Genomic DNA, 22,589 nt, shown 5'->3' on the forward strand with positions numbered 1-22,589 from the left:
TTGGTGTGACTCAACCGTTTCAACCCTTCACGGTGACGTCTCGACGAATCAAGTATCTCGAAATCATATCGTCCCGGCATCGTCTTGGACGCTCCCGAGATGGTGATGACTCGGCTGAGTCATCTCGGACTCGGCCGGTTCAACCATGCTTGCAGCTGCACTACGCCAACGGTTCTGCATTTTTGTCCGCTGATTTAAGTATGATTTCAACCACGCATGAAAACATCGTACATGATCTATCTATTGTATCTAGAAAGACAGCTACTTCTTCTGCCCTTTTTCTTTTACCAAGACAGATCTTTATATGCAGTAAAATTACCAAAACAAATCATCCTTCGAAAGTGTAACTTGCAACAACTGATTTATCTTATATCCATTGTTGGTTCCTGAAACGCTAATTGTAAGTCTTTATACTGTTTTAAGGCGGGATGAACAGCAGTCGCTAATAAGTAAGATAGTCGATACATTTTGATTTGCTTATTTTTATGGAAAGGTTTACAGTACACTACTCACAGCAGTACATTAGACATCTATGATGTCGGGTTTAGTTCATTAATCTCCAAAAATCGCACGGATAGTTATTATTTCAAATTATTTGTTTCCATCTTGTTTTGATGCAATAATTATGCATCCATCGAATTCATGTCATCTCTCTAGTCTTCTTCTTTTAACCACCTATCCTGTTATAATTAGGGGTGCAAACGAATTGAATTGCTCGTGAGCAACTCGAGTCCGAGTTCTTCTTGAGTTCGGTTGAACTTGAGTCGAGTTTGAGTTGACCATGTCGAACTTCAACTCAAAGATATTCAGTCCGTTAACTCGCGAGTCGACTTGATTATATATATATATATATATATTATTTTAATAATAAAATTACATATATGTCCCTAATATTTTATTATTTGTTAAAAAAATATTATTTTATTTATTTTTTAAATATAAAATAATTATTTTATTTTATTTTTTTCAAGCTCGAATTCGAGATTTATATATTGAACTCATGAAGCTTGAAATTCATAAAACTAAGTTGAGATTCGATTCAATTAAGCTAAATTTCAACTCGACTTGACTTGTTTGCACCCCTAGTTATAATTCATTATATATTTCCATCGCATGGTTTCCAGCAAGTTGTTAACAATTCGACTAACACTAAAAATCTTATCAAAGAAACCTCCTATAATTTCATTAAAAAAAAACTAATAAATAAAGTGTTAAGATTACCTCCATTGTGAAGCAACTAGAACTGATTCTTTCTTTTCTTTCCCTCTCCTTAGTCTGGCATAAGTTTTCTCCCTCACTTTTCTTTTGATCGTCTAAAGAATAAAATGAGTCTATAAGTTTATTCTCTTAATTAAATGAACTCAAATTACACTTAAATTTTATTTATATGACTTTATATTCAATTAATTGCACAATAAACACCTATTATATTTAGGTTAGGGACCAAAATTGCAACTTAGGGGGGCCAAGTATTTCATGCTACCCTCCTTACAAACAGTTTCGAAACTCAACTAAGATAATCCTGCAAGTTTGACAAAATTTTGATGTACAAATAATTACCTATGACCACAAGGCATTAATCTTAGGATACCTTTATGGTAGGAACCTGCCTATGGTAGGAATGCCGGCAGAGAGCGACACGTGTTAGGGGCAAAACGGTCCAAATGGAGACGTTAAATTGTTGGAGAGCGAGTGCATAGGGAATCAAGTAAAAGCGTGTACGGATGGAAGCAAATAGCAGACTGACTTCCGTACTATGTTATTGCAAGTCTTTCCTTTGTACCAAATATTTGGTGACCCCACTTCTTCCCCATAGCGTCTGAAGTAAGCTTCAACTTTGGCTTTCCATTATTGAAGTTCGGCTTCCACTATGGGCCCGAATACCGGATGACACAATGTAACTACATTCATTTTATATTCATTTTTACATTACATATGCATGTCATTCTTTTTAGTGGTTGCACTTTATATTCGTGAACTATCTGCAGAAAAAAAATAAAATTTTAGACTATACCAAATTTGTTATACCAAATATGTTATTCTTATTATTGTATTATTTGTTACGCCACTTTTCTCATTTTGTTAGGTCAACATTAATGCAAGTTTAATTCTTATTATGTCTCGTGTATCAGAAAATACATATTATCTTATTGACGTTGATACGTCCAATAGGTAATCAAATTGATGCTAAAATTTTAGAATGAATAAGTTGCTTTTGCATAACGGTTGTAAAGGTTTCTTGAGACTTTATGAATTATTCTTCTTGCGTTTGTAAAAACAATTGCAGAAGATTTTTTGTAGTGGAAACGGAATTAAAACTTGCTATAGGTTACTTTCCTGTATTTCAATTTTATCCTAAAGGGTAATTTGCTGTTCAACCTAATTTTATTCCAATTTTATCCAACTAGTAAATTAACTTATGAAATATAGTGAAGTGGATAATTTATGGAGGCAAGCCGTAAATAGTGGGTGGTTAATTGTAAAACGCCTTTATGTTTATTTTATTTTGATAAATAAATTTGTTTTTGAGAAAATGGGTACTCTTTCCTTATAATGTAGGAAAGCCATAAACAGCGACTGTTTTATTAGAAAACGGGCTTATTTTCTTTTTTTTCGAAAAGAAAATTTGTTTTTGGAAAAATGAGTGTTAAAATAAATTTTCTTTTGATCCGATCAATAAATTTTATCTAGACATCCATACAAAAATTTATTTATCGGATAAAATAAAAATAAACCTGTTTTTGAATACAACACTAGCTCTTTATGGCTTTCCGCCATTATAAGAATAGAGTACACATTTTTCCATAAAAAAAATTTATGGATAAAATAAAATTCTGCATAAACCCATTTTCCAATAAAACACTACCTCTTTATGACTTTCCTCCATTATAAGAACACAGTGCCCGTTTTTCTCATAAAAAATTTTATTTATCGGATCAAATAAAAATAAACCCGTTTTTCAATAAAACACTAGCTCTTTATGACTTTTTTCCATTATAAGAACAGCGTACCCATTTTTCTATAAATAAAAAATTTTATTTATTGGCTAAACTAAAAATAAACACATTTTTTTATAAAATACTAGCTCTTCCTGACTTTCCTCCATTATAAGAATAGAGTACCCATTTTTGCATACAAAAATTTTATTTATTGGATAAAATAAAAATAGATCCTTTTTGAATAAAACACTAGCTCTTTATGGCTTTCCTCCATTATAAGAACAGAGTACCCATTTTTCATAAACTAATTTATTTATTGGATAAAATAAAAATAAATCTATTTTTCAAAATAAGCACCAGCTACTTATAGCTTTCCTCCATAAATTATCTATTTTCTTAAGTTAATTTATTAGCTGGATATAATCAGAAAAAAAATTAGGTTCAACAGCAAATTACCCTTTACGATAAGATTGAAATACAGGAAAGTAACCTATAGCAAGTTTTAACTCCATTTCCAATACAAAAAATCTTCTGAAATTCTTTTTGCAAACGCAAGACACCTAATTCATAAAGTCTCAAGAAACCTTTACAACCGTTATGCAAAAGCAACTTATTCATTCTAAATTTTTACCATCAATTTGATTATCTGTTGCATGTATCCACCTGAATAGGATATTATGTATTTTCTGGGACACGAGACATAATAACAATTACACTTGTATTAATGTAGACCCAACAAAATGAGAGAAATAGCGTAACAATTAATACACTAATAAGAATAACAGAGTTGGTATAACAAAATTAGTATAGTCCAGAATTTTTTTTTTCTGCAGATAGTTCATGAATATGAGATTGAACCACTAAAAAAAAGACATCTATATCTATCTATATCTATATAAATTTGAGAAAGAATTTTTAGCAACAAGCCTTCACACGTCTTCCCACTACCAATTCTATTTTTCTAGCATTTCACATTTAATTTAATTTATAAAATATATTTCTCTTAACTTCTACATCTACTCTTCACATTTGAAATTGTTAGTTATTTTTTAAAATCATTTCATTTCAAATTGTTGGTTAATGTGCATGTTATCTTATTTGTACTTCAACCTATCACGTTTTCGATTACCTTGCGTTATTTATGATTCTACTCCAATTAAAACTTTTATAAGACCATAACAAGAGATTACAAATATGACATCCTTTCATGCTTTCTTATTAATTTAAATAAGTAAGATTATTTACACTATATTTTTGTTATTCACACTTCAATAATCATTTTGATCATATAGTTTTCATTAATTAGACTATATGATAAAACAAATGGTGGAATTACAAATAATAAAAAATGGAGTGCAAATAACATTTTTCTAAGTAAGAAGTGCCTTCCATGCCTTTCTAATTTAAATAAGTAAGAAGTGGCTCCACTTATATAGGAATTTGGTTTGAAATTTATTAGTGGGAAGGTAAATAAAGAGAAAACATTACCAAACTTAGTAAAAGTAAAAAAGTAAATAATAATATTTTATCTTTTAACTTAGTAATCCTAAGTAAAATAGCAAAATTATACAGAAAACAAAAGGAAATAATGTCGTGGATTTAAAAAATCAAGAATGGTACCATTCATGAAATCTAAATTATGAAATCACTAAATAAAAAAAAAGTACTACTAGCCTTTTAACGTGGAATTTTTTTTTTGATAAATATGATAATAACAACACCAATTCTACCAAAAATTTTAAAAAAAGTAACATTATAATTTAAGAAAAAATATAGAACATTCGACCCTAAAATACTACTTAATTTGTATATATCTAACCCAAATTTGACCCTGATTAGATTTGAATAAGAATGTAAAACCCAAACACTAAGGATAACTTTTGGTATCATTAATTATTTTATGTATTCTTATTACCGTCTTCATATGTAAATATGTATTTGCTATGTTAAATAAAAGTTATCTTTAATTAGTTGGCAATATCTAGGCAGACTTAGTCTTTCAAAACAATTGACTATTGTATTCATATAATAGGCAATATCCGAACCTGTGCTTTTACCTTGCAGCCGCGGACAATATGTTAACGTTGCATCTCCACGCGCGATTCTACGGCTTAACGTCTCCGTTTGCAATCCATCCACCTGCAACACGTGTCGGCCTTCCTACCATAGGCACGGTCAACGCGTTCCTACCATAAAGGTATCCATTAATCTTACGACACTTATACTAGCTGCCTCTCTAGGCTGAGTTGCCTGACTAAGAAACTGAGCATCACTATTATAGGTGCGAGGACGTAAGCTTGAATAGAAAGTAGGAAAAAAACAAAAAGTAGGCAGTTGACTTGCAAGGTAGCTGTACAAGAAAATCTGGAAAAACCAAAAATTACTTGGCACTGAGGTGACTTCCTTAATTACTAGTTTACTACACAATTAGCTAACGTAATGTGCCTTTTACTTTTCTTGCAGCTGCATTACGCTGAGAATTTTGCTTATTTTTCCACTAATTTTTTTATTTTTATTTTTATATTTATTTTTAAAGATTTCAGCCACCAACGGTGAGATCTTACATGATCTACTGAGTGTAGCTGGAAGGACTGCTAGTACGTTTTCCATTTCCTTTTTCTGTGACCAAGACAGATCTCAGCATGCAGTGTAAATCCTTAAAGAATAACTAGTCACAAATGATTAACAAAACTTGAACTTAGGAGGTGTTTCATTTGCACTTCGGAATCGGCATCTGAATTGGAATGATAGGGAAATGAAGTGGGGAATGATATCATGATGAACATATTTTTCAGACAAACTCCACTTTGCACCTTTAAATTTGTATCACTTTTTCACTTTGCATTCTAAATTTTACTTTTGGATATTTTGCACCATAAATTCTCAATTTTGTTGCATTTATGTCCAATCAATAACAATGTTAGCAAGATTAACGGATATAGAGAACTCTGGAAATCAATGATAATTTGCTGAAAATAGTCTAAAGGAGCTAAGATATCACTTTTACAACAAAATGATATATTGACATTAATTTGCACTGTCTTTTATTGTATAAATTTTGATAACAATGCTAATGTTTAGGACAAACAAATCAATGATCATATACCAAAAGTAATCAACAGGAACCAATAACGTCTGCAATTAGAATAAAACGATATATTGTCATTAATTTGTACCATAATTTATCTCGTTAATTTTGCTAATGTTGTTATCGATTGGATTTAAATGAGACAAACTTGATAATTTAGGTGTAAAGTATCTAAAATTGAAAGTATAGGATGCAAAGTGTTTAAAATAAAGTTTAGAGTGCAAAATAAGAAAGTGGTACAAGTTTAGTAGTGCAAAGTGAAATTAGTCCTATTCTTCAGTTAGCGTTAGATTTTAGAGTCGGTTTGGAAGATGCATAAGCAGAGCATTGTCCTGTAAATTGTACGGAGTGCTGGTTGAGTGGATGGTTGCTTATTCTGAAACATGGCTTTATACCAATGTTTTGAAAACGGACCGGACCGGCCGGTTCGACCGATTGAACCGCGAACCGGCCATGGCACCGGTCCAGTTCAATGCTATAGTTGACTTTGTCAGAAAAACCGGTCAAGAATCGGTCGAACTGTAAAAACCGTCATTGATTTTTTTTTTTTTTGTAACTATCAAGATTCGAACTCAAGACCTTTGTAATAGAAGACCAATGTATTAACCGTTACACCATCGCATCTTATTAGTTTTTTTTGATAACTTATTTATATAAAGCAAACACTCATATTTCTTTTTTCCATTTTTCTTACAAAATCTCATCCTCTCATGACTCTTTCTTTTTAATTTTCAACTCTCTCTCTCTCTCTCTCTCTCTCTATCCTCTTTTCTTTTGTCACTCCCTTTTTAATCAAACCTCTTTATTTTTAATTTATTGATGTTTTCTTCTATCTTTTAATTTTGTTTTTGTCCATTAAATTGAAAAAAGTTAAAAAAGAATTATTTTTTTAACCCAAATTATTTAATGCCACAACCACTCACTTTTATCTCATTTTTTGTTTCTTGTCAAGTTTACATTTCTATTTTCGATTTTCTTGACTACCTTTGAACTCCAAACTTCTTAAATTGCAATTTCTAAATCCCAAAACGTAGAATAAAATTTAAGTTCACAATATCTAAATTCTCATAGACGTGAATTTTGTATAATTTCAAAATATTGTGATATTTTTGGGTTGGATTTAGATATAATTGAAATTGAGATGAAATTTATTTGTTTTAACTTATAATTTAAAAATTTATTTTTAAAAATCCAAGTTATTAAAAAATAGTAAACTTTTCATCATATAAAGTATTAAATTAGTCCATTACATGTCTTATTTTGTACATATATATATTTATATAAATTATTTTTTAAAAAATTCATTGAATCGAGGTTGAATCGGTTCGACCGGTTGAATCTCGACCCTTTCACTTCACCGGTTCAATTAACAGTCCGGTTTTTAAAACATTGCTTTATACCATAAACCGTTCCAAGAATGTAAGTTATATGGACTTGGTTGAGACGTACATAGCAAATTATACCAAAAGCAGGTTTAACCAGACACTATATACCTCCACATACAAAACTGGAAAATGAATAAGAAAATTCAAAGATATGTGGAAGAGATAAAATTGTAGAATGTCAGCTTTCAAAATTACATGTACCAGGAGAATAATGCTGCAATTCTACAGAATAATCTTATTTCTCTCTCCCCACTAAAAAAATAAAAATAAAAAAACCACATTTCAATTCTGAAGCACATTTGAGTTGTTTCAATGAATGTATCATTTTTGGATTATGATAGTTTCAGAAACCTCCCTTGAGATTTTTAACAATTTCACTTAGTACCTCTTAGATTTCAAAAATTACACCTACCTCCCTTACCCATTTAAAATGACAATACGAATCTTAATATTTTAATAAAACTCCCTTGTTTTCATGTTTATACAAGGGATGGATTTTATAATTTTTTCCTTTTTTCTTCTTATTCGTTTCTCTTATATTTCATTAAAAATATAGAAGAACAACGAATGTTGTCTCTAACCTCTATCCCAATCAAATGTTAAACTAGTAATATTTTTTTGGTAACTTTTAATATCATCCAATTTTTTGTTAGCTCTTTTTTTTGTATCAAAATCAATAATAAATAAATAAATAACTAAAACAAATGGCTAAAAATCAGTACCAAACTATGGTAGTTCCATTATTGCACTAATCCATAAACTTTTCTTAAAAAAAAACTAGTCCATAAATTTAAAAACAAACGACAACACTATCTTCTCGATTTTAGAAAGAATCTATATCCCTAATAAAAAAATATGAAAATAGCCTATTATAGAAAAAGATTTATTGTTATAATCAAACAAAAAATATTGGCATAAAAAAATGACACTCATTCCTTTTATAATTGTGCCAAATTACTTTGCAATTGTTTAGAAGAATAAATTAAATATTATAAGATAAGGGCATTTTAGAATATTCACTAAAATTTTGACCTATTTTAAGTTTTGGTTACCCAAGTGTCAAATCAAGGGAGGTAAGTGTAAATTTTAAAACTTTGAGGGAACTAAATGAATAGTCAGAGATCTTAGGGGACATTTATGAAATTATTCCTTTATTTGACATAAACTATTAATACTTCACGTGATTTGTATGTGGTTATGTTATCTGAAATTCATTCTTTTATCAAATATTGATTGTCAATGTCATATTACAATATTTGCATTTGAACTAAATAATTTTTTAATAGTTTCTTTTAATGTTTTAAATTTTTTAACAATTGATTGTTTTAATTTTTTCAACAATTGATTGTTTAAAAGTCATAGGTCTAAAAATTTTCAAACTTCTCTAGACTATGAGGATAATTAATAGTTTGAACTTTGACACACAAATACTAATAGTATCATAATTTATCAAGTTCATTTTAGATTCACAATATCATTACGTTTATTAAATCATAAAATTATAGTTTGTTATACACAAAACAACGATGTTAAAAGTCATACAAGGGAACAACAAACAATGTTTACATATAGTAAAGGCTTAAATTGTAAATCAATTTCTAGAGTGATTTTAGAGCAAATTAATTGGCCTTTCAATTCATGCCATTCCTGGCTACTGGTTACGATGTGTAATCTTTGGATTGAAAGTAAAACTCATTAAGTCTATGATGAATTATTGAAAAATAAAATATAACCAAAATACCAAGGACTTTGCCACAATAATAGATATTTTAAATGGTATATATATTATTTATACCTCTATCTACTTTTTTGGCTAAGTGAAAAATTAAAACAATGTTAGTAAAATGGGGTTATAGTTTTTTCTTTTTTCGGGACTTGGGTGGCTAGAAAGGGTCTCAAGGATCTCAGTGGCTCTTTTAGCTCTGTTACTCCTGTTGGCATGCTCAAACTCATCTTGGCTAGCTTATCAGTTCTTGAGTGACTCTCCCTCCACGAATAAGTTACCTTGCATTCTCTCTTTTTTTGTCGAAACGATAAGATGATCTCATTGCTTTGATGGTAAAAAATTACAAGTGCGAGCAACGGCTCGAACGAAACTCTACAAACTAGTGTTCAAAGACACTGAGGAAGCTGTCGCTCCTCATCCACAATAATGCTTAAAGCATCAACACTCAGTTTTTTACTGACTATCATATTTTCTTCCCTATACAAAACAAAAGAGCACATGCAAAACAATCTCTGTAACTGAGAGATGTCTTCAAGTACTGTTGCCATTTTGCTGTCCGTTGGGCTCTGATGTTTTAATTGTCTCCACAGTTCCTTGTTACAAAACCTCAGCTTAAGATTGCTCCACTTGCGTTGTACAGCTTTACACAACACCAGTTTCAGTGCCAGAGCTTCATCTAGGATTTTGTTTCCAGAACTAATGTCTTTCAGTGCCCACCCTATCATCGTGTTACTTTCAAAAAGCTTAACTGTGACTCCAATTCCCGCAAATAGCTGCCCTTGCTTCGTGGTTGTAGTCACCTCCATTAGCACTTCTCCTTCATTTACATAATTCTGATCCTGAGCATCTTGCCTAGGGACTGTTTCTTCTGTGCTCTCTCCTTTCTCTTTGTGCTCTATCTGCTGCTGCTCTAACCATTCCGAATGTGCTTTCCTTATAGAAGACATCTCAATCTGTCCTGCGCCATCCCAATTAAATTGAAGTGTGGGCTTTTTCGATTCACTTCATTAATCAGCTGAATGCCCACTCTGGAATTTGATTATATTATCACTTTTTTCACACCCTTCTCCCATGCTAGATCAAGGCCATGAATTATTGCCCAAAGCTCCGCTGCAATGTTACTGGCTATTTTAATATTTACTGCAAATCCACCTATCCAACAGCCTGAATCATCCTTTAGCAAACCTCCTGTACCTGCCTTCCTAGGATTTCTTGCTGATGCCCCATCCACGTTTAACTTAGTCCACCCACTTGGAGGTTTTTCCCATCCAATGAATCTTAGTTCTTTTTGGCCTTCAGGCAGTATATTTGTTTTAGAGTTCTGCACCTGTCTTGTCTGGTCCCTGATCCTTAAAATAAAATTCTAAATGAAATTCTCCAGACTCAGCATTGTTTCTTGACGTAGTGCATAATACTCCATCTGCTGAAACATGATTTGCCAATTAAGTTCCTCATCTATTCCCCAATTTTGCCCTTTCAAGTTCCAATCAATCCATTCCTGTATACTTCCCCCTTTGGTTAAAATCTATCTAGTGCTTGGGGTGTACTAATTTTTTCCATGCCTCTGCCACCCATGTGCTTGGAGTGTACTAGTCTTATATATATTTTGATAGTATATACACTAGAACCTGCATAACATAAAAAAAAATGAAATGGAGATTTAAATGGAAACTATAAAGATGACCAAATGGAAGACAAGGAAAGAAAGAAGAGTTCCACTACATGCAGATACCGATGGAGTGGGTAACCAGTTCACCAATTTGAATGGGTGGAGTACACAATAGACCAAAGGAAATTCAGCACTGAAGACAAGTTTAGTTCCAAACCACTTAAAATATTTATACTTGTAAAGAATAGAACTAAGCATGTTGTAGAAATTAGATAACTGTAAAGAAATACAGTATTCTTTCTTACACTATCAATGTAAAATATTTTTGGGTAAAAAACAAAAAAACCCCCTGTGATAAGTCTAATACACAGAAAAGCTCCCTATGGTTTCAAAATATACAATACGACACCTCATACTTTGAACTAAATTGTAAAGGTGACGGAATCCGTTAAACTTAACGGAAATGACTTATTGGAACCTAAAAAAAAAATTTTATACCTAATTTTTATCAAATATACCTATTCTACCCCTTAACCCTCAATTCTCTCTATTTAGAGAATAAAACAAATGATTTTTTTGAACTGTCTTTTGCGTAATTATATAAGGGCATTTTGGTCATTTCATCCATTTTCATTAAGTTTAACGGATTCCGTCACCTTTACAATTTAATTCAAAACATGAGGGGTCGTGTTATATATTTTGAAACCATGGAGGGCTTTTCTGTGTATTAGGTTTACCACAGGGGACTTTTTTGTTTTTTATCCAATATTTTTCTACACTTGTAGTTAGATGAAAAACACATTGCCGTTATTCAAATTTAAATTCTCCTTTTTCATTTATTGGTATTTATTTAGTCTCACTAGTATATTAAAAAAATTCCATGTAAAAAAGTGTAAGAAAATAACTCGAGAAATTAACTTTAAATTGGTCAAGGGGGTATGGGGAAGGCAAGAGAGAGATGCTAGAAGTCAGGTTTATATAACTTGAAGCAGTTAAATCGAAATTAGATCTAGTTAGGTTTGTAATTTGTATCATATTAATTGCATTAGGTAGCACTTGCTGTTGCCTTTTGATTTGAGGAAAACCCCCATGAAATTAAACTACAAAGTAGGCTCATCATGTTCCTTGTCCATTTGTAAACCATAAAAATGGATCGCACTTAAAATCACTGCTAAGTTGACATTAAATCGATCTGTCGACATTGGTTTTCTCTGTTCAATATAAAATTGAAATTGGAAATGAATTTATGTAAATCGGTTCATCATTCTATTTATTTTCATATTTGGTACAGAAACTTAAAAATAAATGTGGTTAACTCAAAAAAATTGATTTTCTCCATCTTGACTAATTAAATTACTATTAATTATTTATATCATGTGATTTATTAAGTGTATTCATGCAAACACAAATCAACTATTCATAAACTCTAAAGAAGTACCATCATATGAATATTATGACATGTGTCCATATAAATTGTATATGGTAAGAAGTAAGCACACTAACACAATTTGTCATAAGTAATAAAGTAGTAGACATTATTACAACTTTATCTATATTAATTTGCATTATTTAGTTTTTTTTTGTATAAGAAAGGTAGTAATAGATGTATTCATAATTAATAACATAGTGAATATTTATTAATCAATTTGTATATGTAAATATATGTTTTAATAATAAGTTTTTTTTAAGCATGTTTTAATAATAAGTTGTAACATAGGCATATAATTCATTAGGCATAAAAATAAACAACATCAATATTATGTATTCAAGAAAAAATAAATAAGTAAGAATCAAAATCGGTTTCTGTTTAAAATTGAAGTCGAAAATTTGATACCAAATTTGGAATTGGATTTTAAACAAAATTATTTTGAATTGAATTAACTGAAATCGGTTCACCAAGATCAACTTAAGTCAATATGAAATTCTTTTAACCTTACCGCTGTTCTTCAAGATCAACTCATGTCCTCATAAACTCCAGTTCTTTATTGACATGCTTAAACAAAAATACTAGACTATAAAAGTACAAGGACAATTATTGGTGTATTATTGATAATAAGGTTTTTTAGTGATTACACAAATAACATGCTCACAGCAGAAGTAGTAATAACATGGTGGCTTCATTATTAGGCCACATTACTCTTCTGGGTTTTTTATTTAGTAATAACATGGTGGCTTATATATTAAACTCAAACACTGCCCTTCACAGCAGAACCATAGTTGCTCTGCTTATCATTGCTTCGATCGTAAAGCATGATGCCACCATATTTTGATGATGATGTTTTCACGAACGGCAGGACCTTCGATTTTAGATCCTGTTCTGGAACAAAACCACTTTTAGCAGCCATCTTTGAAGCCGGAAGTCCAACAAAAAATTGATTTGCTTTTATTGATGATGTCCATTTCTTCCATGAATTTTCGAAGTTGTTGGGACTGCTAGAAGTGTACTCACACATAGGATTATTGTAGAACTGGATCCATACGTAGTCAAAGAGTCCAGTGCTAAGGGCAGCATTGAGTTTCTTATCAGGAAATGGACACTGTGGTGATGCAGTTAAGTACACTTTTTTGCCTTGCTTGCTGTAACCAGACAATGCTTGAGCCAAAGCAGCATAATAAGATTGGCCTTGGCCAAGTTCAATATCGAAGTCGATACCATCCAAAACAGCATCACCTAGTGGTCTTGAATTTGATTTTCCCCCTAAAAAGTTGTTCCACAAATAATCAGCCACTTGCTTGGCATCATTGGCTGATGATAAAGAATAGTTCCCGGTGCCACCGCCTATTGAGAGCATGACCTTAATTCCTTGGCTTTGACACTGGCGAATGTCCTCGCTATATTTTTTACAGCCCCCAGATGAAGGCTCACAATGACCAGCTAGGTTCAGCTTAGGAGTTTGACCACTGCCAAAAGTTGGGAGGAAGGCTATGTTAACAACCCGATACAATCCAGAGGAACATGTATCGCGCAAGGTGCCTTCCATTACATTTTGGCCCCAGTAGACCACAATGACTCCACATTCTGAAGTCAAGACGAGGGAAAAGAGTATAGAGACTATTATTGAAGCAATTGAATGAACTTTGAGACTCATCATTTGGTGGAATATGGTTTGTGAAGACTGCGATGAACCAAGGGACTAAGGTCTGCGCTTCTTATAGGAAGGGATTTGAAGTACTCTTGAAGTGGTTTGACGAATTTGGATCCTCCGTCAATTTTTTAACGTCACACTCCATATTACACCATGTATAGAAGGTTTGTGAAATATTGAAAGCAGGTTCACCTTGATACATAGTGTAATTGGGGGTATAATACTAGAGAAGACGGTATTTTGACAGTTTTTCAATTGAGAATTCTTGTTCAAAGTTTGTGATTGCGAAGTGCAATTAATAGTGGCAATAGGTTTAATTTGAAAGTGGGTGGATGTATGGATTTTGGAAATACTTTTCAATGATTTGATTAGTTGTATGATTTACACTAACCGATTTGTGTTGGACAAATTTTAATTCGTGAGGCATTGATCCTTGCAAAGGGTGTAAAAACGATTGACAAAAAAGTTGTAAAAATCAAAGAGTTAACGCGAGTAAATAGGGATAGCAACGACACGGGTGCCATAGGTGCCGGCTTCGCGGGGATGGTAATGGGTAGGGACAGCGCATGGGCAAGGGAAATTTTTCTCTACCCTACCCCATCCCATACTCCTTCCCTCACTTAAATTTATTAATATAAATAAATATAATATAATGCGTAATCTAACAATAATACTTAGGATATTGATTATCTGTATTATTTTATTTTATTTTGTTCTATGTTATATTGGAATGAAAGTTTGACATTTTTTTTTGGATGTTTCTTGATTTTTTTTAATAACCATTGCTGTAAAGAATGAAATTTAAACAGAGATGTTTGGAAATTATTTTGAAAACACCAGATTCATAGTTGGTATTTGGCACAGGCATATTTTGGGCTGCATGAGCATTCCCAAGGGTTATTTGTACAATTTGATTAAGGTTTCTATTTTTTTTTTTTGGTGCTTTCTTGACTCTTGATTCTTTATTTGTTCATTTTTTCCCTTTTCACTTTTTCAGTTCTCTTTTTTATTTTGTTCATGAAATTTAGTCTTGATCTATTGGAGATGGATTTGAGAGTTGGGTTAAGTTTCACCCTATCAAGATGGAATAAGTTTAAGACAATTAAAAAAATAAAATTGTCACCCTCAAGTGCCCACATAGGGTGCGAGGCGGGAAAGGAAAGGGGGATTTGACGGAACAGGGGTGGGGGATGGGGTGGGGACCAGAGGAATTTTTTGGCAATGGAGAGGACTCGAGAGCAGATCCCTCTCACTCTAAACCGACAATGTTGTTAGAGGCAGACCAGATCAGTTGGTCCGACCAGTCTGACCACGAACCAGCCTTCTTCCTGAATTGATGAGTAGCACAAAATTGCTCTAGTTAAAAACCGGCCAAACCGATGACCCGATTTGACTACTTAATCCGATTCTCAATTTTTTTAATTTTTTTAAACATAATTTGAATTACCTAAATTATAAAACTTTCATTTATTAATGGGAATAAAAAAAACACCACCACTTAGTATAAATACCAAAATCACTCTCACCCCTAAACGATTTCTAAACCAAGAAGTTTTCATTCCTATCACCTTATCAATTTATTATTAGTGATTCCTGTATCAAAAAATCATAAAGATTTCGAATTGGGTATAATTTGTTTTAATTTAGTTTTTCGAGGAGTTTTGGAGAATAGACATATTTTAAACATGAATTCATATTTTTATATATAATTTTTAGGTGTATATTTGATTGCAAGTCTAATATTTTTAAAACATTTTATATAGTTGGTCAAAATATAACCAAGAACTTAATTTCAATATTTCTAAAACTCAAAAAAAATATAAAATAATTATGACATCATACTAATGTTAGCAAATTTTTTTAGAAATTAACCTCTAACCTAACAATTTCGCCGGGTTGATATCCGATCCGAATTTAACAACATTGCAAACCAGCCCATTGCGATCCCTGCTCGCAAAGGTGCTTCACTAGAACATTGGAAAACCAGGTTTGCACTTCACTTGCAGTTGACTTAAACTAAGATATAGTCATATGGTTTCACAGGATCAGCTCAAGTGCTCATTGACGTGCCTTTTTCTCTGTGGTGGAGATGTCACCATATGGTGTAAAGCTGCTCCATTTAGGCAGAAAGACCCACAAGTCCATTGCTCAATTTGATCTTGTTTGCTAGCCCAACCGTGGGGAATAATTCAAGTTGATGTTGCTTGCTAGCCGAGCCGTGGGGAATAATTCAATTTGATGTTGTCGCTAGCCGTGGGGAATAATTTGAGGCAGTCTGGCACGTCCACTAACGACATTAGTCAATTTTAGAACTTTTAAAACTTGTGTAGGTTTTAGCTAAAATTTATCAACCATACCTCCAACGCACTTATCTTAAGTGATTAATTGGGTTCCTTTTAATTTTTTTAAAAGTTATTTTGTGTAAAAAAAAAAAAATTCCCTTTCAAAGTTTCCTGCAAGAAATCAACTGCTAGGCAACTTTTCTTTCACAAATTTTTTGAAACAAACTTTACAAAATAATAAAATTATACAAAATGAAACAAATGTTAAACTAAAGGAAATTTAATTTCTATTGGGATTTTTCATAAAGTTGATCGAATCCAATTAACAAGTCAAAGGAAATTTGCTTTCTATTAGAATTTATATAAAATAGATATTTGCATTAGGATTTATTTATAGGCTATTCACTCCAATTAACACACTAATAATCAAGACTTTAATTGACAAACATAGTATTATTTCCTCCAAAGTTCATTATTGTGATTTTAATGATCTAATTCCCCAGATTTCATCATTATCTTTTGAAGGATGGGTGTTCCTTCAAACTCCATTGTTAAGAGGCAATGCTTTTTTCTTCCTTTTTTTTTTTGGCTTTAAAATGTCTTCTATTATATTTTTATGTATGTATGATTAGTCTATTTGAAGATACTATCGTAATGATTATTTATTAATTAATTATTTAGTTTTGGTTCTTAATTGCAGTCCGTAATTTAAAGGTAGAATTCATTATTTTTATATCATAGACGGCAGTAGGAACTAAAAAGTGAAACCTTTCCATGTTGTCCTTAAAATTGTTTTAACAATCCAATTCAATTTTTTATACCTTTATTATGATTACTTATTCTTAAGCATCTATTATTCGTATTCAAGAAATTACTATTGATTCAATTCATAGATGCCTCTGATCAAATGAAGGAGTGACAAGCATAATTTAGTATGCTTTAAATTGATAGGAGATAAAATGTTAGATAAACTAATCATTTTATTTTGTTTTGAATTTTTTTATCATTTTTGTTATCATAAAAGTAACCTTATACATGTATGTATATGCACATGAAAATATGTTAAAAATTTTTAACATAAACACATTTTTATGTGCAAAAAATTTTTTTCGCACACATAAACACATTTTCACACACTAAAATAATTTTGGTCCAAGTTGGATATAGCATGAAAAAATGGTATATCAATATACAATTTTCCAAGTCTTGTTACTTGATTTAGCATTTGCCATACCAAACATATTTCTAATATCATAAAAGATCCAATCACAACTTAATTAAAATGAAATTTTGATGAGAGAGATGTAATTCTCAACAAATTAGTTCAAATATCACTATCCAATTCATTTGAAAATTTTTGGGAAAATTAACACAACATTAAAATAGGTCCAATGACAACTCTATCATTCACCAGTCACTAATAAAGCACATTCTAATGCCTTTGGTCCTACATTTTTCTAAAAATTTTAAGTGATAAAAATTTTAAAAAATGATAAAATAAAGGAGAAGATGTCCTACTTTATAATTATAGAGGAAAAGTTAATCTATGATCCACTTTATAACCATTCTCTATTTTTCGAGTACTCAGCTTTGGATTTTAACTTTAGAATTTGGTATTGATATTTCATTCAATACAGCAATATTGATATAGGTACATATTAAATCATAACATATAATGGAATCCGTTGTTCTTTACCAGTATTGTTTTTTCAAAAAAACCAGAGTATTGTTATGTGACAAAGGGATTATTACATCAGGAACTGTTTTTAGTGAATCCATGGTTCTTGATTGATATCGATATGTGATAAGGGGATTATACCAGGAGCTGTTTTGATATTATTTGCTGCCAAACAAGACAAGAAGTTTTGGGCTAGTTGAAGTTGCCGGAAGGAAATGAGAGTTGTATTACTTGAATTTAATTTCTTTTTTTTTTAATTTAAGTTGGGTAATGGGTGTCCAACACAAATGCCCAAACCGCCCAAAATATATTTGAATTTTTATTCCCCAATCCAAAATTGACCCAACACCCAAATTACCCAACCCAACCTCTCAAATTAGTGGGTGGGTTGGGTGAGTTGTTGGGTTTTGGGCATAATTGCCAGCTATAGTTAAAATGAATGAAAATGTGGTTAGATACAAATGTAAATATATGCTTATGACCACAATCCACAACTATGATGTATAATTCATGAGTAGGCCTCTATTGATCTAAAATAATTAGAATTTAAGATGAATCGAAAATTTGCAACATTAATTAATCTAAAAAAAGATAGAAGTTATAAGATTTATGAATACGCATTAATAAATAAGTAGGTATAGTAATTAAATGAGTATAAAGGAAGAATGAAGTAGAAGACAAATAAATTAAAAGTTAAATGCATTATTAGTCTCTAAGGCAATATTTTGAGATTTAAGTGTATCATTGTCCGGTTAGCCCAAAGGTAATGTGATGTGATATATAGAGTTGGATATTAGTATGTTAGGTGCACAATCGATATCTAGTGAGTAGATAGTAGCATATATAGATAACACTATAAAATGTGGTCTTTGAAAATAAAATTAGGGAGTTCTGTAGATTAACAACAAGAATGATCACAAAGGTTAAGTGAATTAGAATAGTTCAGAGAAAGATACTTGAAAGCAGATTGTTGGATTTTTAGAGTAAGTCGGCAATAGATCATAGTGCAGGTAAACATGTTGAAGTTTCAAATGTTGAAATCAACCAATAAGAGGTCTTATTATAACGGAAAACATAATTTATTTTTGGGCAAATTACATTTTACTCCATTGTGATTTAGCATTTTTTTACATAACCCCCCTATGATTTCAAAAGCTATACATAACCCTCTCATGGTTTTGATTAAAGTGTCAAAGTGACGGAAATAGTCATTCGTAACGGAATTTCTAAAAATATCGAAATTACTCTTATAAATACATGACACATGAACTTCGTATGATTTTTATATTTCACCATATAACCCCCTTATGGTTTAATATTTTACCGTATAACCCCCTTATGATTTTTAAAATATACACATAACCCTCCTTAGTTAATAAATAATTTTCAACTTTACATAAGGGTATTTTTGACATTTTAGGTAACTCCGTTAAGAATGATCATTCCCGTCATTTTGACACTTTAATCCAAACCATGAGGGGGTTATATATAGTTTTTGAAACTATAGGGGGATTATGTAAAATAACGCTAAACCACAGGGGGAGTAAAATGGAATTTGTCCTTTATTTTTCAAATTGGGCGGATATGAAATGTGGATGTGATGTAAATCATTCATATAATAAAGGTAGTGATTATTTCTCAAATTTTAGATTACCACCCTTGAAATAAAGATCATTTTTTTGTGCAAAAAAAAAAAGTTCGAATGGGTTCGCTTTTGATAATTACCACGCGTCATGGCAACTAAAAGAAAATTTAATTAGTGAAATTATCTAGTAAACAAACTAATTATCGATTAGGATGAAAAACCTTTTAATATTGGAGAATAGGAATTGGACTATCGGTAGTGTGTTTATTTTATCAATCCGCTAACAAAACGCGTCCATAACTTGTGTTCGTAAATAGGGCTGCAAACGAGTCGAGCCGAGTCGAGTTTTGAGCTAATCGAATCGAGCCGAACCTTGACTGAATTTTACCAAGCTCGAGCTCGACGAGCCGGCAATTTTCAAGCTCGAGCTCGACTCGAATCAAGTCGAGCCGAGCTCGAGCTCGAAAAAAATAAAAAATAATTATTTTATTTTTTAAAAAATAAATAAAATAATATTTTTTTCTTAATAAATAATAAAATATTAAGGATATATACGTAATTTTACTATGAAAATAAAAAATAAAAATAAATATATATATACGTAATTTTATTATTAAATAAAAATAAAAAAATATATATATATACTCAAACTCGCGAGCCGGCTCGTGAGCTAACGAGCTTAATATTCTGAGCTTGAGTTTGTCGCGAGCCGGCTCAAGCTCGACTCGAGCTCGATATTAATCGAGCTTGACTCGAGTGGCTCGCGAGCGGCTCGATTCGTTTGCAGCCTTATTCGTAAATGGATTCCAATCCACGAACGAAGTATGTGCGTGATTTTTGTTGGGCATGGGAAACAAGGGAATGTAAAAGGAAGGCGGGAACAATAGCCACCATCAATTGCATCGTTGTACTCACGCTGTGCATCCATTTTGCATTGCAATGTTTTAAAAGGTGAGAGCGCTACGCAGGACATTTTATGTTCGTTCAAATAGGGCCAAAGTCTCAAGGACGTAAGTCTTACAAACTTTAATTTTTTAAATATATAAAATATAAATGTAAAATAATACTATAAAATTATAATATTCATACATATGTGTGTATATATGTTACTAATAAATATAAAAATGGATAAAATTATAAAAATATTATTGTTGTCTAACAAGTAAAATCACAACATTACCCTAACTCATACAGTAGCCATATAGAATCATATTAATAAAAAATAGTTATAATTTGGGATCCAAGAAAAGAGAAAAAAAAAGGAAACAAAGTCATAGTTGCTTTTATTTTGTATTTCTCCCAAACTATTTCCAAAAAGAAAATAAATAGAATCATTTTTTAAAATTATTAAACAATAATAAGGGCAGGAAACAAAAATACGGACAATAAAATAGTAAAATCAAAGTTCAAAATTAAAAAAAAAGAAAAAATACAAACGAACGCCCCCAGCGTTCGCTATGTGCAGTGAATACCAAAATAAATCATCCTTCAGAAGAACAACAACTAGTCACAACAGATTAACATAATTTACATGAATTTTAATTGGCTGTGTCCTAAAGGAAATACTTTAAGGCCTAAGAGCATTATTCTTGTTAGAATTGTTACGTACTATTATCGTGAGAAAGAACGACTAGTTGTCATGGATAGTATAGTGAAATTTTAAGTTGTGGATTCAAAGCACGATTTAGCAGAATCATTTGTACAATCCCCCCTTTTTCCTTTTCTTGCCTCGTATACCATTCTGATGGCACTCATAAAATTTCTCCCAAGTCTTTTGCAAAGAGAGCGTGCATATATGGGGTCACGGGCTGGTGCTGTTATGCCATCGAAACATGCATTTGACGGTCCAAAACAGGCTAAGTTGAGTTCGATTGATCTAAGCCGTCAACTATTCAGTGACAGTCCTACAAGTTTGACAAGATTTTCGATGCACAAATAATTGCCTATAACCACAAGGCATTAATTTTACGACACCTATCCTATAGCTTCCTCTGTAGGCTGTATTACCTGACTAAGAAATTGGGATCAATATTACAGGCACAGGCAGAGCCAGGATTTGGTCCTCGGAGAGCGGGGCAAAAGTGATGTGTATCACACTAGTGTCTAATGAAAATTACAACAACTTATTACGGGATTAGTATAATTGATAAAGTTCAAAATTGTAAACAGATTAATTATACATAAATCTTTTCTACACTGACGGTGTATACACTATCATCGTTAGATTCATAACATGTAAGCAAAAGTTGAATTTCAAATTCAAATTTTGCATAGTTATCAATCATCCAACGCTGATAGTGTATATACTGTCAGCGTAGGAAAGATTAATCCCATAGCATAATATTTAATATCAAAAAATGTTATATCTAATGAGATAAGCATAAATTTATTTATGTTATCTATCAAATGTAGCCATCTAACTTGTGCATCAATGGTAGAATTTGTCTCGAAACTTGTGCATTAATGCGTTAATGCGTTTCTGGCAGAGAATGCACGCTTCTAATTACAGTGGACACCGGAAAAGTAAGCATAACCAGTCTATATATCTATATTAATTATAAAATAAGAGACGAAATGGTTAAGTGGATCTGCCAATACAATCTTTTATTTTTTTATACTCCCTCAGTTCCAATATTTTTTGTGCACTTAGTAAACCTTGTTTTTTTAATCAATAATCAATTTATGGTGGGAGAATGAATGCAACTGTGGTTCCTTAAATGATTTAGTAATTTGTAGATAAGCATTCAAAGTGTATGTGCTTTCAGACGCCAGGGTCATAATAGCTTTGCATAAGGGACGCATTGCTATTTTAGCAATTTTAGTGGAGATGAGATACATCATTTGGAACCCACAATAAGTATTAAAACCTCATTGCTCCGTGGTGGCACTACGAATGAGTCAATTTTTTACTCGAGTGCATTAGCAAAATTGGCCCGTGATACCTGCTGCTTCTGCTTCTGCCTCTGCCAGTGCTCTATATAAATAAAAGCCGTTGTGCGCTTCAAATGCAAAACATACCGACCAAAACTAGATAGTAGATACTTCAAAATCAACACAGCGATGGGTCAACGGAAAACTTTCTTCCTCTCGTCTTCGGCGGTCATCCTCGTACTCTTAGCAGCGGTCATCCAGGGAAGCCATGCAGTGGAATACGGGGTAACAAACACCGCCGCGTCCACCCCAGGTGGTGCCCGATTCGGGAGGGACATCG

At 31.8% G+C, this 22,589-nt stretch overlaps 1 protein-coding gene across 1 annotated transcript; it reads right to left on the reverse strand.

Annotated features, from left to right (window-relative positions):
- Nucleotides 1–12,762: 12,762 nt before the first annotated feature.
- LOC113756027 (basic endochitinase-like) lies at nucleotides 12,763–13,898 on the reverse strand. Its single transcript, XM_027299848.1, has one exon. It carries the CDS (start codon nucleotides 13,837–13,839, stop codon nucleotides 12,934–12,936), a length of 906 nt encoding a protein of 301 aa, XP_027155649.1. The 5' UTR covers nucleotides 13,840–13,898; the 3' UTR covers nucleotides 12,763–12,933.
- Nucleotides 13,899–22,589: the final 8,691 nt, after the last annotated feature.

This window comes from Coffea eugenioides, unplaced genomic scaffold (genome assembly GCF_003713205.1).
Source record: "Coffea eugenioides isolate CCC68of unplaced genomic scaffold, Ceug_1.0 ScVebR1_1901;HRSCAF=2835, whole genome shotgun sequence".
Lineage (NCBI taxonomy): Eukaryota > Viridiplantae > Streptophyta > Magnoliopsida > Gentianales > Rubiaceae > Coffea > Coffea eugenioides.

What these genes read in the sequence shown, in the direction of transcription:
- LOC113756027 (XM_027299848.1), bottom strand. Translation starts at nt 13,839, where the DNA reads ATGATGAGTCTCAAAGTTCATTCAATTGCTTCAATAATAGTCTCTATA.